This window comes from Chelonia mydas, chromosome 8 (assembly GCF_015237465.2).
Source record: "Chelonia mydas isolate rCheMyd1 chromosome 8, rCheMyd1.pri.v2, whole genome shotgun sequence".
NCBI classification, from domain to species: domain Eukaryota; kingdom Metazoa; phylum Chordata; order Testudines; family Cheloniidae; genus Chelonia; species Chelonia mydas.
The window spans coordinates 37,003,014-37,021,954 of record NC_057854.1 but is presented as its reverse complement, the minus strand read 5'-3'; the positions used below and the strand labels follow the sequence as shown (position 1 = coordinate 37,021,954).

Sequence of the window (18,941 nt, the reverse complement as noted above, 5' to 3'; positions counted from 1 at the left end):
AATGGTTATGGCACACCCTGGTTAGATCCTGATCCTGGAAACTTTTGCTCAGGTAAACGGTCCTTACTTATGTGAGTAATCCCCCTGAAGCTTCTGGCTGTAGCATGGCACAGTTTAAAAGCAGAGTGTAATACTTTTTTCTCTTCACTGTCATGCATGCATGCCACATCTCACAAAATGCAGTAAGGTCTTGAAAGACATAGTTAAGGTATACCCTACTTCTAGGCTTTATGTAGTTCTAATTTTAGATGTAACCTAAATAGCCTATGTAAAAACACAGAACAGTCTTACGTGTCTGTATATGTAAAGAACATCCAAGACTTTCACTCAACAGTAAAAAAAAAGTACTAACAAAGAAACCAAACTAAATCATATATATTTCCCCTAAATCATAGAATCATAAATATAATTTCTAGACATGTATCCCATTTAATTATCTTCCAGTATATCTAAATATTATATATCTTTTGGTAAGTGTCAATTCTAATAACTATATGAAGAAAAGGTATTTAAAAGATGGATTTAAGTCCTCTTTAAATTAAAATATTTATACAACCTTAATTATTGTTTCTATCAGTGCCTTTATATTTAATGTTTTATGGTAGGTATGTTTATAGTAATCAAGAGTAATAATATAATCCTTTTCAGAAACACACAGTATAAAATTCTGCCCCAGGTACACATTTGTAACCACCAAAAAGTCAGTTTGTATGCATCTAAAGGTAGAACTTAAATGTTTAACTTTAATTCCAATACAAAAAGATAAGAACAGAGTTGTTCTTTACTAATAAGATGATCCTGTGATTTTTCTATGCATATAAATCACACCAAAATCAATACGACTTCTGAGTATGGATCAGTTTTCCAGAATTACTGCAAATCTTGAAGCCCAAGGTCTTATACCATATCAGATCACAGGAAAATTTATAGTACAGTATGTCTTTACCTTGGTAAGGCCTGATTTTATTCTAAATCTCTTCAAATACATAAAGCAATCAAATTATTGTGTATTACTTTTGGAATTAGCATCATTTGAATAGACTGCAATACTGTAAAAACAGGTAACTTATTCTTAGGTAGACTAATCCTCATTTTCAGCAACAACAAAATCAACATAATTAACAGACAGCACTCCATTTTTAAGAGTTGACACTGCTATTTGTGTTGGTGTCTTTGGTTCATTAACTCAGCTTTGCTCAATTCATCACAGATGTAACCTTTGGCCTTTCACTAGGTTACATATAATCTTACCATTTCTGTTTAGTGGATTTTAGCTAAGAAAATAGCCGAAGGACAAATCTGGGATTTGTTTTGCCTCTTCTTGGAGGCCCATAAGAATGAGTGTATCACATTTCAAGATTCTAGTTTAAAAATGCACATGAAAGGTTGAAATCTAATAAGGAAGACTGATGACCTTTTCACGATCTGTGGTGGAAAGCTCAATGGTTAATTTGTGATTTCTTACTATTCAGTGCTATACTGAAATAATGAACCCTATAATAATAATGAGATTCTAGCTCAATGGGAACATGGAAGTTAATTGTGTCAGTCAGTCACCCTAGTACAATTATCTGTAGTACTATCACTCCTTTGCACTTATATACCTTTTTCCATTGAAGCAAGTGACTTTAAAACATGAAGTTGTTCTTGCAGCAATCCTGCGTGTTAGGGAAGTTCCAGAAAACTTTTGATAACTCTCCCTTAAACTAATTCTAAGCGGGGTTGTTTTGCAAATCCTAAAACTGAATTGTTAGTGATGTTTCCAGTCTAAGCTCACCAAATGCAGAATATCCAAAATATTCTCTTGATGCTCCTAACTGCTATTTTTTTGGACCACACAAGTTCTTATCCAAAGCTTTTGAAAATTCTGGGTTTTGTGAAATTCATTGATTGTATTCCTTCATTGCTTGGTGGTAGATCTCTGAAATGAATGACCATTTATCAGCACAGTAATCAGTAAGAGGACTTTAAATCTACTACCACTTTTATAATAAAACTAGTGGAGTAACTGTGAATAAACCAAACAATGACAAACATTTAAACCTGTAGCTGTCATAGTTATGCAGGTCAGGATTTTAATGAAGAATTAGAGGGATTCAGAGAAAGGCAATAAGAATGATTAGGGACATAGAAAAATCTTTCATATGAAGAGTGATTGAAAAGAATGGAATTGTTTACCTCAGATGAATGAAAGACGTGATAGAAGAATATTAAAATGGAATGATCTAGAAGGTAGATATGGTGGTTCTGTTCTCCTTGTGTCATAACACAAGAACAAGGATATATTAAACTCAATTAAAAGGTAGAAATTCAAAACTCATAAAAGGAAATACATAATGTGTGAAAAAGTAATTAGACTATGGAACTCATTGTCAAAGGAAGTCACTGAGGCCAGGAATTTAGCAAAATTGAAAAAGGGACTGAAATATTATATGGGTAACAGAAATGTCCTATGTTATCATACTTAATGATGACAACAATTTTGGAATATTAAACATATTTCAGGGCTGTAGCCAATCTGTAACTATTAGTGTTTGCCTACCCAGAAAAAAAAAAGGTGGCAGTGAGACTCTGAGCACAGGTCAACTGACTGGGGTGGAGGGGCTCAGACTGCTGGACTAAATATAGCAGTGCAGACTTTGGGGCTGAGGCCGAAGCCCTGGGGTCTGAGATCCTCCTTCTCCAAGGATTTCGGAACCAGAGCTCCAGCCTCAGCAGGAATGTCTGCACTGCTATTTTTAGCCTCGCAGTACAAGCCCAAGTCAGTTGACCCAGACTCGCTGCCGCAGGGGCATTGCTGTGTAGATGTACCCTTAGAGACCAGGATGAGACCTAATGTGGGGGGAAGGTTATTCCATATCTGTCTTCGGTGGGGCTCTTACACCTTCCTCAAAAGCATCTGATATACGCCACTGTCAGAGACAGGACAGTGGAGTAGATAGGTCTCAGGATTGGTCCAATATAGTAACTTCTATGTTCCTACAAGTGACTAATCATTTTGGTCACCTCTTTGGGTGTCCAATTGGAAACACCTTAAACATAGCTGATTTTCAGAAACTGGGTAGTAAAAGAGCCTGATTTTCAGAGTTTGAAGTTGTCTCGGGTTGGACATTCAAAAACATTTAAAAAGCACTCATCACTTTTAAAATTCTTAGCCATAAGCCATAAAGTCTAACTCAAGATACCATTCCTTTCTAGTGATTGCTGGTACAGTATACTGAACATAGCCCAATATTTTGTGTATCAACCCAATCAAATTAGTGAAAAGCAGATAAATGCATATAGCTCAGACTAAAATTCGTGCTTTCATGATGCATAATTGCAAACTGCAGGTTAGTTTTAGTTGTAGATAAACATTTAGAACTTTTACCATCCTCAGAGCATCTCAAAGTTATTCAGGAGCATTAATTAAAACTCAAAAGACATCTGGCAAAAAGGTATCATCATTACTTTGCAGATCGGGAAACTGAAGCGTAAGCAACTGGCCAAACGTCATTGAGCAAGTCAGTGACATCCTAGAACATCATTCAGCTTTCTTGACTCACAATCCTGTGCTACAATCTTACAAAATGATTCCTCCTCAGAGGGAGGTCACTTGTAGTGTGACAGGACCAAAAATTATTTTGTCCCACAAAATCCTTATATTATTTTTAGAAGATTATAATTGAATTGCAAATCTAAAGCTTTGAGGATGGGATTTTCAAAGGAGCCAGAAGGAGCTGGGCAACTAATTCCCTTAGGTCAGTGGTTCTTAACCTGGGGTGCATGCAAGTTTAGGTGCTTTGGAAAAGTCGCATTAGGACTTTAAAATATCACCTTTTCATACGACATTATTTTCTCTCTCACCATTTCCCTCCCTAAAGGGAAACCCTCAATAAGTGGAAAATTTTAGAATCTAGGAAGATCCAGTGGCATCTCTCTTTTTTGGATTTTTTGTTTGTTTGTTCTCATGCTCTAGATATTTGAACTCAAGTCAATTTACTTTTCACTTATTTCACAACCTCTTTCCATCTAATTGTTGTTTGGTGAACTTGTACATAGAGTACCATCTGACTTTATATGGCATACCATGTCCATGCTACATTCTAAGGTATTTTTTTTCTCATATAGCTCTTCGGTTTAAAACAGAATTAGGAGATCCTAATTAGAATTATATTAGGAGATTTCATTTTGCTCTTGTTAACATAACGGCATCTGCTATCCTGTGATTAAATCATTTCCCCTTTTAAGCTTCTCTTTTGTACAGGATTAGCACTGGAACCGCTGGGTAAGTAAATTTAAAACCAAACAGTCCACGTACATTTAGGTTAAATGGGGATAATTTAAACAAAAACTACTTACCACTAGAATAGCATTAAAGTGATCGCTCTTCACCTTCCGGACTTGAACACAGGCCGTGGGCACTTGTAATCCTGCGCCATTGGAAAGACTTCCAGCGTCTCCATTCACTAGTAAATTGTTGTTGCTAGGCCCAACACCCAAAGAAGCCCTGTACAAATAGGTCTGGGTCAGTTTGCCCACTCCTGAGACCTCCACCATGCCGGGCGTGAAATGAGATCTTGGGAGCATGCGCACGTTGAAGCGATACTTGTCGTGCTCATCCACTGGGCAGCACCCTGAACAGCAGCCGCTGCAGGAGAGGTTCGTTCTGCAATGGAAAAACCTTGTGAGAAGAAGGAAGAGTACAAACCCAAGGAACACAAAGGAAATGGAAGCGAGCGAGATGATCAAGTAAAGGTTCAGGCTAGTGAGCTGCTCTTGTCCCTCCATCCCGTCATCGAAGTCCGGGAGGGCCTGAGGAAGGGAGTCAGCCAGCAGGATGCCCAGGGCTACCGTGGAGGAGAGGGACGGCTCCCCATTGTCCTTCACTAGAATGACCACTTTGTGTTTGATGGAATCTGTGGACCTCATGGAGCGAGTAGTCCTGAGTTCTCCTGTATTGGGCAAAACCCTGAATAGGCTGGAGTCGGAAGATTGCTGCAGATGGTAGGAAAGCCACGCGTTCTGCCCGCTGTCCGCATCATCCGCCACCACTTTAGTCACGAGGTAACCGGCATCGGCTAACCTAGGGACTATTTCCACCGCGACCGAGCCGTTCCTGGCCCCAGGGTATAGGATGACCGGGGCGTTGTCGTTCTGATCCGCTATGAATATATTCACAGTTAAGACCGCACTTAGGGCCGGGGACCCGTTGTCCTTGGCTACCACTTGAAAATGAAAACTCCTGAGTTGTTCATAGTCAAAGGTGCTTTTTGCATAGATGTTTCCATTCTCTGAGTTAAGGGATAAAAAACTGGACAAGGAGCTACCTGCAATGTCGATGTCCCTGAGCGCATAAGAGACCTGACCATTCCCGCTAATGTCGAGGTCAGATGCTGACACCTGGAACAAAGATGCTCCAGGATGATTGTTCTCAGTCACAGAGATGTCACAGGACTGTCTGGAGAACTTGGGAGGGTTATCGTTCACGTCGGAGATTTGCACCAATATAGTATTTTGAGTGACGATTGGCGGGGAACCAAGGTCTGTGGCGGTGATGGTGATGTTATATTCACTGACCAATTCTCGGTCCAGAAGCCCATCAGTAACCAAACTATAGTAATTGTCGAAAGAGGGTTTTAGTTGGAAGGGAATGTTAGCGGGGATCTGGCAAGTTACCTTCCCGTTCTCGCCAGGGTCTTTATCCAGAACACTCAAAAGAGCTATCACAGTGCCGGGCGCAGCGTCTTCGGGGATGGGACTGGAAAGAGAGGTGATTGTAACCTCTGGGGCATTATTATTTACATCAGTGACCTCCACCAGCAATTTAGCTGTACTGGACATTCCAAACGCACCTTTATCCGTCGCCTCAATGAACATCTCTAGAACAGGTCTCTGAACATCTAGAATGCCATTCACTTTTACCTCCCCGGTCTGGGGGTGGATTAGAAACAGTCTCTGTAAATCAGCAGAAGTGCTATTGCTAAAGGAGTATCTGATCTCTCCATTTTGACCTTCGTCTAAATCAGTGGCATGTACTTTGGTTACCAACGTGCCGTTGGGGGAGTTTTCCAAGACTCTTGCCCTGTAGAGCGAATGTTCAAATGCTGGAGCGTTGTCATTGGTATCAAGAACAGTCACAATGACTTGGGCGTCACCGGACCTCTCGGGATTCCCACCATCTTTGGCTGTAATTACAAGTCTGTGGGTAGATTGCTGCTCCCTGTCTAAGGGCTTCTCCAGCACCAGTTCGGGGTACTTACTCCCATCCCCGCGTGTTTGCATTTCCAGACGGAAATGTTCGTTAGGGCTCAGATAATAGGTCTGGACACTGTTGGTGCCTTCATCAAAGTCTTGGGCATTGGGGAGTGTAAACCGAGCCCCAGGAGATAAAAACTCGGCTACATTTAAGTGATATTCATTTAAAGGGAACGTGGGGGAGTTGTCATTTATGTCTAGTATTTTAAATTCCATTTTATAAAGCTCTAGAGGGCTTTCTAGCACAAGTTCGTAATTCAGAAAACAAGTAGTTTTTAATTCACAAACCTGCTCTCTGTCTATGGGCTCATTAACTGACAAAGCCCCCGTGCTTACATCCAAATTAAAATATTGCTTACTTGAACTGGTGATCATGCGAAATTTCCGGAGTGAAAGTGTAGTTGCATCTATTCCTAAATCCTTTGCTATATTCCCAACAGACACACCACGTTCAGTTTCTTCGGAGATGGAATACTCTATTTGCCCATTCACGGTGTAGGAAATAAGGAAGAACACCATTAAATGGACCCGCATTCTTCCTTCCGTGGCTCAGCTCCCTGCAGACCGTTTCAACAGTAACATAATCCAATATCTCAGCAAAGAGCTGAAGTTACCATACCAAAGCAAAAGGGTAAAATAATTTAAAAAAAACCCCACAAAACAGTTTTATAAAACGTGGGGAAAGAGCATATGCTCTTCCTTATGCTCCCTGAAATCATCACCGGGTTATCTGCTGCTGAACCAGCCACTGCCAGCTCTTTTATATTGCAGCTGGCTTCGCTATATGTGATCATGTGGATGGAAAAGATCTTCTATTACAGTTGGGTACCTTACTGGTGGACAGCGCCACCTAGAGGTCTAACGGACGTCATGTCAGCTAGTAAAGAACAGTCTTCGCCACAGCACTGGATTAAAGAAAAGTGTTAAAATGTTACAGAATAAATAGATCGTATCCTTCTAAATGCCCTCAGAGAACATTTTGGATCTGTTTTTGAAACCTGGATATATTTCCATGAATGACAAACTCGGAAAAGATGCGGAAAATTCTCCCTGCCTGAGATCCTGCCGATTCCGTACACATCTGCAACATAACAGCCAGCATTAGCAAGGGAAAACGCCCAAGCCATGCTGTCAGTACATCTGGGTGTAGAAGTGACGTGTGAGAGGAAAGTAACAGCTCTCATTTAACAGAGCTCACCACTGCTCTAGCAAGCTCCTGGCTTAGCATAAAATTCTTCTGGTTCTTAAGATGCCATCTGAAGAACGTAAAAGTTATCTTTGTTTCTATCTAATTTAGTGGAGTGGTTTTATTATGAGCCCCCCTCCCCCCCCCTGCTTTTTGCTTGCTTCTGAGCTCACTTACTAATGTAAATGAACTTGGATTACTCCCGCGAAAGGAGAATGATCACCGCACTAAGATTCTGATCCTATGACAACTGAAATCAATGGCAAAACTCCCACTGACTTCAACAGACGCAGGATCAGGCCCTGAATTTCTAGCTGCACACCTCTGCTCACACATCCAATGAAGTGAGCTGTAGCTCACTAAAGCTTATGCTCAGATAAATTTGTTAGTCTCTAAGGTGCCACAAGTACTCCTTTTCTTTTTGCAAATATAGACTAACAGGGCTGCTACTCTGAAACACCTCTTGCTGGTCGTACTAGGATCTGCTTCACTTAACCGGAGAGTAGGTGCCCCGTCAATACTTGCTTGTATGTTTATTAGAAGTGTTACAGATTTCAATGATTTTGCTCTTTGTTCTGTAAATAAAGGGAGAGAGTGATTAAAACCGATTCGCTGGTGGCACAAAGTATTTATTACTCCGAAAGCATATGAAGAAGTTACCCACCCACGTGCTTTCCTTAGGATGTTGGTCCAGTGGTAGAGCCAGAAAGACATCGGGTTCTAAGAACACAGAGTGGGGTCTGGATACAAGGTGGGGTGTGAGGGAGATCACCCTTAGCAAGACTAGGATCGCTGTCGCAGATTATTTGCCTGCGAGGGGACAGCTGAAATTCTGCAATACTTTATGTGATTGGGCTGCCAGTTTAATTCCCCGGGCTAAAGGAAAAACCCTCGCTCCCCAGGACTTCTGACATCAATGATGTCATCAGTGACATTTTTACATTTTGTTTTTGTTTTGAGAGTTGACGTTATGGAAAACCTGCGGCTTTTGGATCCAATGACTCAGTCTTGAGGTATTTAGCAGGGATGACTTGAAGAGCTCCCATGGCTATGACTACTTTGACATCAGTCCATCCGACTCAGCCTATGAACTCCTTGCTCACATTGGTGAACTGTTCCTCACACCACTAGCTCTGCTAAAGTTAATGGGACTACTCGAGTGAGTAACTCCTCACCAGCATGAGTAACGAAAGGGCTCACAATCTGCTGCTTACGCTGGAAACCTAAAACTAATCCTCTCTGTTAACTGAAAACAGCAGCAATGTAATCGAACTGGTCCAAATAAAGAGCAATATTAAATGTTCAACTGATAGTTACCAAAAATATTTCTCTTCGTTAAGAGTGAAACTGTCTTCACAACAGAAAAGCTGACGATAAAATAATATTTTAGCCAAAGTGTAACTCTGATGTTCACTACTTAATGTAGTCTCTTGCCTCAGTTTCATTCACTGGGTTCTTTTCCTTTCTAGATATAAACTTGAAAGTGCGATTTACCATTAACGTTGCATTAAAGTTCTGCGAGGTTAGAAATACAACGTACGGAGAATGGATTCCAAATAGGCCATAAAGCCACCGACATCCGAGAAAACGTCACTTCTTCTTCCCTCCGGGAGTTCGGGTGGTAAATAATATTTTGAAAGGGAACCGATGAAGTCTTTACAGACACCGGAGTCCTAAGTAAGACACTTCTTCTGTACAAGACTTTCCTTCTGAGAGCAGCGCTTTGGTGCAGGTAGGACTGAAAAACACAAAACCAACCCGGAAATGGAAACCATGTTGCTGAGTAAACAGAAGCTGAGATGACTGCAGCACTTACTTGATTTCCTGCCACCTCACTAAAATCCAGAAGGACTTGAGTCAGGGAAAAACAAGCCAATAGTGACAGTGACTGAGAGAGCTGGTTCGCCATTACCGGTGGCCGTCCTGGGTGCTCCGAAGTCAGAGGAAAGAGGCGCAGAACTGGGCTCAGTTGGCTGTAACAAATCATAACTCTCTCAAACATCTGGCTGAGCGTCCATTGAGTGCCACAGTTAGGAACACCAGGTAACCTGACTGTGCGCACCAGGGCCAGAGCTACCAGGTGTCCGGTTCCTAGGAAGGGAGTATCACCGCTGCGTTGTAATTCGGATCCACCAAATAATGACCACATTTATGGAGCTCCGGAGCAGTTAGGCCCCGGCTGTGGGCTTTAACTTGGAAAACCTGAAGATGCTCAGCCTGGAATGGCGCCTCTGGGAGCGAATGGACACTTCAGGAGAGGCAGAGACCCGCGCCTTTATTGTCCAAGAGAGACAGACAATTCCCAGGGTGGATTTTGTTAGCACTGGCGGGACGCCCAGCCAGTCCCTGAACAGTGATGCTAACACTCGGACACTGTCTCATGGCCCAGAACCACATCCGTACCTAGAGTGACAGTTCTTCACAGATCTTTCTGTTCCCAAAGACGCCTGGAATCCGCCAGCAAACTCTCTCCTTGATTCCCGAATCTTTGTCCATCACAGTAATTAAAGGCACCTTTCTCCCGGGCGCTCCGTTGTAGGCACTGGGCTGAAAAGACAGGCGAGGACGATTTGCGGAGAGCTGCAGTTCCCCTCAGTTATCTCTTACTGGCACTGCAATGCCCGGACCTCGCTGACATGCACCCCGTTAGAGCGGATGTGAACACTGTATAAAGATGCAGGCGGTCAGAAGCTTCTGTGCATCTCCTCCTAATCTGCGCACTGGTTGGATTCAGACCTGGGTGACTGAATCCCGTGCTCCTACCTGCCGAGGCACTACACCATTCCCCCAAAGGGTCCGGCATAAGGCAACTGCTGTGGCCGAGGATAGTGAAATGCCTTCAGAAACGCTGCCCCGACAGTAACCCGATCCACACACTGGCTGAACACCTAGGTGTTGTCACCAGCACCCAAGACAGTAACAGTCCAGATTATCTGGGAGCCTCCGTCTTTTGCAAAGGTGTTTAGCTGGTATATTAGCTGCTTTCTACGGTCCAGAGGCTTTACCAAATCTAAAAGGAGAAAGCACTTGACGCCGCTTCGGGGCTGCAGATCTAATACGAAGAACTCGTTTTAATGGAGACGTTAGGTTGTCAGAGAATTGCTGCCAGGGTCCTCTGTTCACTCTCGAGTGACACGCGGCCCTGGAGTCGCAAGCAACCTAGGTAATAGACTTGAATTGTCTGCGTGGGAAATCGGGACTTGTTTATCTGGGTCACTTCGATTTGAATGGACAGAACTTGTAGGGGATTTTCCATCACCGCTTTCGGGTGCAAAAAGCAGTTTAGTTTGGAGTCACACATGGCTTCTTGGTCTATGGTACAAATAACGCCCCGCGTCTGAAATCAGATGTGAACAGCTCCGGCTCATGCTGGAGAGGTGGAGGTCCCGGAATCTGCAATCCCTAAATCCTTAGAAAAATTGCCCGAAACGGATTGCAGCTCGAATGCTTCAGGAACACATGAAAGCCGGCCCCTCAATATCTCGGCAAACCCGCAACAAGGGGAAATCAGGCAGAACTGCCGCACTGGGGTGCGTAAACGGCTCGTTGAAAAGGGCATTAAATTAAAGATCCAAGAGACAATACTCTTGTGTGACTGTCCCTGAGCTCCAGAGCAGCCGGACAGATCCCTGAGAACTATCGCATCATATCAGCGGACAGCGACACACAGAAACTCTGCCAGTAGAAGGAGAAACTTCCCCTCAAAGACACAGAGGCCGAAGAAGCGCCCCCTATTGGATCAGAGTGGTGTAGCATTTCTTTAATTCGGTTCAGCCGTGTGCATCCGTGAAACCTCACAGCCTTTAAAAATGGAAAAGACAACTTACATTCTTTGATGTTGCTTCTAAAGGGGGAAATGCATGCTATAATTTAGTAGCGGTACTTCCCCAGGTACCCAGTCAGGCTAAAATCACATTAAAAGAAAAAGACGTGGGCCTGAGATTTCCTGAATGAAAGCGAAATGAAGGAAACTGCAGCGATACGATTAGCATTTATCACCCTTTTTGCTTGATCAGAGACAAGGAATATGATTAAAATGTGACCTAATGAGCTAGTTATGCAGAAATGTCAAATGGAAAAATATAATCAAGGTTCAATTTTCATTTTAAATATTTGTCTTGTAATAAACAATCAATATTACGTTATTCGTGTTACTTTGCAAGAGGATCTTGGAACATAATTTATAGCATATTCACTTCAGAAGACCTTCATCCAATGATATCTATTGGACAGTACAGAGGACATCCACTTTTCACAGCTATTTATATCGTCTGACTTTAGTGGCCGGCAATCTACCTCTCTCTTGCATTTCTAGCTACCTTCACACAAGGATTTTAATTACAATAATCAATCAAAAGCAAGAGTCGATAAATATGCTGTAAGGTCAAATTTTAACGCTTTCTGTGCACTCTTTCTATGCACTCTTACCCATGCCCTTTCCAGCCACTTATTTTATATAGCAGCTAATTCCACAGCACAAGTAGAAAAAAACATTCCAACCAAACAGAGCAGCCTTTACAAAAAATAAATAAACAGTGACACAGCCAGAGCCGGCTTTCAACGTGAGCCCACTTGTCGCAATGAATCCACATTCACTGGAATACAATGAAGCGCTATCAACAAAGAAGAAAGTAAAAAATCTCTGGCAACTAGTAAAGCCTGCCTGACCTAAAATACCTGCCTGTTGAAACTGTATTTTAATCTCTCCCCCTTCTGATTTCCCACCCCCACATTTCTGAAGACGATGCGCCTTTCAACCACCTAACAAAAAACAAAAGTTGTTACCATCTGATTATTCAGAGGCTTGCGTGAAATCATTCCTCCTCCCAATCCAGTTCGCAGTTGACAGGTGTTCAAATAAACAAATTCCCCACCACTAGCACGATTTGTTAGTATCAGCAGAAAAGCCAAGGTCTGAAAGGAGAAGGACCGATCTCCCCTCTTTAACTGTAAACGGGGAGGAAAATTATATTTAAAGAACACGGCTGGATAGTGTGTGGGGAGTCTTACAGTTTTGCTTCCATAGTCTACCTGATCTGTGGTAAAAAGACTTAAGTCCTTTGAGCTCTCTATATGACACTTAATTTACACTAAAATTCCCTATGTAAAATGTTAAAAATAAATATATCTAGCTGTCTCTTGATGTCACCCGTGTAAAACAATACCTTCTCTTGCTTTTATCCACCCCTTTAATACATTTGAAAATCTGTTATGCAATGATAATATCTATACTTTTGTAATTAGAACATATCCTTAATATTGCCTTAATAATTATAAACAATCTCAGATTTGATATCAGCTTCCTCACTCTCTTCCACACCACCTCTAAGGCAATGATATTCTTTTTTATCCTATAATGACCATTGTATAGCAAATTTTTCATACAAAATAACTGTAACAAATACCTTAATTACACACACAAACACTAAGTGAGTTTGGATGTGAAATTGTGTATCTTGTATATTTTCTTCAATATGTTGTGCTGATATTACAATATATATATTGTTAGCCCTTTTGATGCCTCTGTACCTGGGAATAATAGATTTTATTTTTTACCTTTTTCCAGAAATCAGGTTCCTAATCAGTATGCTGTATTTTTTAATTTAATTTATATATTACTTACTTATTCAGAGCACACTACTTAACTTGACTTCTAGTTTCCCGTAAATGGGATGAGTTCCTACCTAATCCTTACCAGAACACACAGACCCTGAGTCAGTATCCAAACTTGACTGCTTCCAAGTGTTGAAGAATTTCCCCACAATGTCTGAAAAAAAATTATTGCTCAATTAGTTCCTGGTTTGTCTTTCCTCTTACTTATACTTTGCACTTCTTATAACATCTTTCACCCAATAATTTCAAAAGGCCTGACCCAAAGCCCATTGAAGTAAATGGAAAGACTCCCACTGATTTCACTTGGCTTACAATCAGCCCAAAATGATGTGCAAAGATAAATTAATTAATCCTCAGAAGATCCTTGTGAAGATGTGTATTAGTAACCTAAACATACCTATAGCTGAGACGCAGAGGGGGGTAATCACCTGTAATGAACTGGTGATAGAGTTCAAAAGGGAACCTAGGAGTTTGGGGTCCCCAGCCCTGACCATTGGACCTAATTCAAATGTCCTAAGCATTTAATACAGTACTGTAAAGTAGCTGTGTTTGCTACACTCCAGTCTTTAAACACCTCTTAAATACATTATTGAAAATACATTAGGTTTTGAAAAAAATCACTAATTTACTTGCTGGCTTTCCTCAACAATAAAGGGATATGTGCAACTTTGACCCAGAATGGGTCTACACTTAAAACTCTGCATCCGGTACAGCTGCACCAATGTAGCTACACTGCTGTAGCTGCAGTGCTGTACCAGTTTTAATGAAGACGCTCTAGTCTAGGAGAGGTGAGAGAGCTCTCCAGCTGACAGTTAATCCACCTCCATCAGAGGCCGTAGCTACGTAGATGGGAGAAGCTCTCTGCCCACATAGCACTGTTTACACTTGCGCTTATGTCGGTATAACTAGGAGGCACGGGAGTGTGGATTTTTCACACCCCTGAGCCATGAAGTTATACAGTAGTAATTCTATAGTGTAGCCCTGCCCTTAGTTTAGCAACCTTTTAATAGCTGTTTATATCACATGTGCTATCTCCCTTTTGGAAAACTTATCCCTGCCTTCTCACTGATCTAAAGATGGATATGAAATGCTTACTAAGAGACATAGAATACCACTAGAAGTTCATCTAGTCTGACCTCCTGTATCTCACAGACCATCACCTCTGGCATACTAAACCCAACAATGGAAATAAAACCAAAGTAAATAAGACCCACAGGAGACTAGACTATTATGAGCAACAGGCAAAGAATAGAATGGACCAAGGTGCACCAGTGCTCAAGGCCCCTGCAACAGCAGTGAAATAATTAAATGAGATATACCCAGATAATCCTGGCAAGTGACCCACAACCACACTCGTAGAGCAAAGTGAAAAAAAATCAAGGTCACTGCCAACCTGATTTGGGGGGAAATTCCTTCCAGCCCTACATAAGGCAATGTTTAACAACCCTTCTGTTTCTTTTTTCCTTTCTCAAAGTTAGTGGTCCCCAAAATTTTGACAGCATGCCCCCACTTGCCCCTGTCCGCACTCCCAACCCTCAACTGTGGTCGGGAGCTGGGCTGGGAGCAGGGCCATGGTCAGGGCCGGGACCACTGTAGCTGGGAGTGGGACCATGGTTAGGCCCGGGGGCCAAGCTTGGCCTGGAGCCACAGCCAGGTTGGGACCCAGGGGCTGAGGCCATAACTGGGGGCAGATCTGGGGCCAGGAGTAGGGCTGGGGGTGGAACCGTGGTTGGGGCCATGGGCCAAGGCTGGGCTGCGGCCGAAGCCAGGGCCAGGAGAGGATTGGAGCTGCCACCAAGCCCGGGGCTGAGGCCAGGGCCATAGGAGTGGGTGGGCCAGAGCAGAACTGAGGGCAAAGTGGGGCTGGGTGGTGCTCCCTCCCCACCCCCTGTGGGGGCTGGCTCAGGCCCTGCCCTCAGTATTCCTCCATGCCACCCTAGGGGGGTGCACCCCACAGTTAAGGCACCACTTCCCTAAATTCTCCATTTCCAATTTAAAGTGGCCAAAATTGATTTGAAAACATTTTTGTTCTTCAATTTTATTATTTCTCTGTCTAACTCTACTGATAATCCTCCATCCCATTCTCTTTATATTTTTTAATGTCTTCATTTACACACCTCATTGCCACCCTATTTTATCACTTTGGTTTCTTTTCCCTTTTAGCTGTTTTGAGTTTACTAATCTAAAAATTGTTAGTAACTTCCTGAAAGAGAATGTACCTCAGGAAAATACTGCAAATAACCGTATCTTATGGAGTTATGCATGAAAATGTATACTCCAGGCTGCACTGCTAATCATGAAGTTGAACATTGACTCCAACAAGAATGGAGTAATCTATTTATATGTCTACAGCTAATTATAATATTCTGCAGATGTTGTTGTATCCACCTTGGTACCAGGATATTAGAGAGACTAGAACCAACTTCTCTTGGGGAGAGACACAAGCTTTTGAGCTTCCAGGACCTGAAGAAGAGCTCTGTGTAAGATGTAAAGCTTGTCTCTTTCACCAACAGAAGTTGGTCCAATAAAAGATATTACCTCATCCACCTTGTCTCTCTAATACTGTAGAGAGACATGCAGAGTATCTTCACAAATACTTCCTCATACCTATAAATAAAATAAGTGAATTAAAATATTTCTGGAAGAAGGGCAATTGATTGTAAAACTTCTCATGGTTCAAAACAAACTGGTTCTTTATTTTTAAGAGGCAAGAAGGTGGCAACTTTGGGGGGGGAGGACCTGTTCTCCTTTACCTTCCTCAAATTACAATCAGAAGTACTGCAAGTGTTTAACAACTTTTAAAATATTAAGGGCTGGATTCACCACTGTGTTACTCCAGCACTGAAGTAAATTATTTACTTTAATATAAAATAGGAGTAAAATAACAGTGAATCAAGCCCTAAATCTTCCCTGTGAAGCGATTGCATTCCCTGGATGATTCAGAAATCTACTCCTCTATCATCGAACTCTCCTCTATATTCAGTTTTGCATATCCAGCAGTCAGTCAAATATGTTTTCTTGGATTTCATGTCACTGTCTCAAACTACAAAACTGACAAACCCATTATCCTTCTCTGACATTATCTAAATAAAATATGACCACATAGATCAATGTTGCAACCACTGTTATATATTTGCAGCAAATATTGTACAAAGTTTGTTGAGTAAGATGTCTATGAAAAGGTTTTGATTTTCTGGTTATGATTATGCTTTCTGTAACTACGTATCATTTTTGTATTTGAAGTTATAAATATTGGCTCTGTACCTGACGTTCAAATAAGCCAGCACATCATGGAGGGACTATTCAAATTGAGTGGATTTGAAAGAACATTTAACTGACAATGCACCATGGGAGATGCCTATATACACTTAATGAAATTTCCTGCTATGACTAGGTGAAATGCATGGACATGGGACTTGCCCATGTGACTCCAAACTCCATCTTGTTGCTGTAATTTTCCACAGTAAGAACAATGGGTTTCCCTCTGCAGGGCAGAGGATATAAAAGGCCCTGGAAACACCTCCATTTTGTCTTTAATCTTGCTTCTTACCTCTGGACGAACCTTGCTACAAACTGAAGCTCTGAACAAAGGGCTGAATGACCCATCCAAGCTGTGGATGTACTCCAGAGACTTGACTTAAGCCAGCAGTTTATTCCATTACTGCTACAAGACTGAACCAAGAACTTTGCAATTACTGTATGTATTTGATTCCTTTAACCAATTTTAACTCTCACCTTTCTTTCTTTCTTTCTTTCTTTCTTTTTATAAATAAACCTTTAGATTTTAGATACTAAGGGATTGGGATCAGCATGATCTTTGGGTAAGATCTAAGTTGTATATTGACCTGGGTGTGTGGCTGGTACATTGGGATCAGAAGAACTTATTATTTGATGAGACTGGTTGTAAAGAACCACTCATCTCTGAATCCAGTGTTTTTGGTGGTGATATAAGAAGTGGAATGCCTCAGGGAACTGCCTTTGTTTTCTTGTTAGCCAGTGTGGTAAAACAGGAGTTTACTTTTGTGGCTGGTTTGGTCTATCTTATAAAAGAATAACCACCAGTTTTGGGTTGTGTTTGTCCTATTTCTCAGCAGTTTGTCCTGAATTTGGCATTCTCAGTTGTGACCCACTAAGGCACGGTTACACCTCCCCATCTTCCAGACTCAGAACTTCAAGGCAATTTTTTAGTCTCCTCCTCTTCTCCCCTTTCCAGGCCCTCACTAATTCTTGTCATTTCTTTCCATTTAATATCATCAATATCTTCCCTTCCCTCACTATTCCCACTTGCAAAGCACTTGTTCAGACCTTGGCAATTTTTCACCTTGATTTATGTAACCTTTTCCTCTTCAACATCCTTACCTCTTACTTTGCATTTCTGTTTCAAAATGCTACAGCTTACATTATTTTCTCCTCTCCATCTATGTCCGTCCTTGCATCTCTTCATTATCTTCCTACCTCATAGTAAATCAAATTCAAGATCCTTATCCCTATTTCCATCCCCACATAATCTGCTGCATGTTGTTTCTTTATCCCCAACTTTTCCACTGCACACTTCCCAAATTGCCTTTCCTACTGATTTCCCTCGCACTCTTTGCACCACCATTCATGCTGCCACTAGGCTTTGAACAGTCTCCCACTACTTGTGCACCAAAGACCTTCTTTTCCCTCCCTTCCTCCCCATTTCTTCAATAAATCCTTTCTACTTTCATTGTTTGGTTAACAAATCTTCACAATCCTCCATTTCTCCAGTTATTGTGCTGTGTTTTGTCTAGACTTCATTTGTCTTTTCTATGCTATTCTTAATCTGGGTTTGTGACACCTACATACTATTTTGAAGCATTCACTAAAATGCTTATGCCAGTCAGACAGATGGACAGCCTATACCTATCTAAGACAAGAAACATATCTAACTCTCTGTTTAGACAAGGGCAGGCTCACTCCAACATTAAACTCATTTGCCCTAAAAAAGGCATTTCTTCAGGCTGAGATGTAAAAAGTTATATACAAGCTTCATATATATGATGTGGCCTAGTACCAGGATTTCAACTTTACAGGGCTAAGTGGGAAAGGAAAAATACAAGTGATACATTTAAAACATATCTAAAAACACTTAAAATAGATTTTTCTAGACATAACACATCATTATTTGAAAGACCAATACCTTGAGCACTTCAGGGCTGCCAGCACCCGCTGTCCCACTGGAAAACAAACAATTCAATTTTCTGAATAATAACATGGATCCAGTGGATATAGTGAACTTGGGTTCCTCATATTAAATGAGGATATTGATATAAGAGGCATCACAGAAACTTGGTGGAATGATTACTCCTTGGGAATTCTGCACCACTGTGCATGTGCAGAATTAATGTCCCCCTCAGATTTCTTTGCTTCCCCACAGAAAAATGATTTTCTGACAGTGAAGCAAAGGGAAACTGCAAGAGCATTCACGCACCACTCCCTAGCTGTGCAGGTACATTGTTTCAGGCACCCCAGGCAGTGGCTTCTACTCTGAGCCAAGATCAGCTGCTAGTCCTGGAGACAGGAGAGAATGGGACTTCCTCTTCCCCTGCAAGGAGTGGCTGGGGCTATGTCAGACCCACCCCCAGAAACTTCCCTCAGCTGCAGGAAGCTCTGCATCCTCCCCTGCTTCCTGCCCCCATCACTCCTCAGCTGCGGGGGGAGGGGTCACTGTACAGGGAGCTGCTCCCTAATCTGCCCAACCCCTGTGCATCTGGACCTCCCATACCCACACACCCCCACCAAGTCTCATCCTGTACACCCAGAACCCCCCTAGCCCTCCATATCTGAACCCCACCCTATTGAACCTCAACCCCTGTAGCTGGAGCCCCCTGCACCCAGACCCCCTGCCTCTGGAACACACCACTGCACCCAGACTACCCCCACT

General features: G+C 42.0%; 2 protein-coding genes across 16 annotated transcripts in view; both read right to left on the bottom strand.

Moving 5' to 3' along the window:
• LOC102934918 (protocadherin alpha-C2) overlaps positions 1 to 18,941 on the bottom strand; it is a 333,845-nt gene that overhangs the window by 138,579 nt on the left and 176,325 nt on the right. For 2 of the 15 annotated variants that reach the window (XM_043552618.1, XM_043552616.1), the window contains exon 2: positions 13,119 to 13,190. The exons of 11 other annotated variants lie outside the window; for them this stretch is intronic. In XM_043552618.1, the coding sequence (XP_043408553.1) occupies positions 13,119 to 13,190 (72 nt within the window). Of the gene's footprint in view, positions 1 to 4,341; positions 6,973 to 13,118; positions 13,191 to 18,941 lie in introns of those variants that run through there. 2 more of the 15 variants (XM_043552619.1, XM_027822702.3) reach the window with 2 other exon arrangements.
• Positions 1 to 18,941, bottom strand: part of LOC119566981 (protocadherin alpha-5-like) — a 152,728-nt gene that overhangs the window by 60,400 nt on the left and 73,387 nt on the right.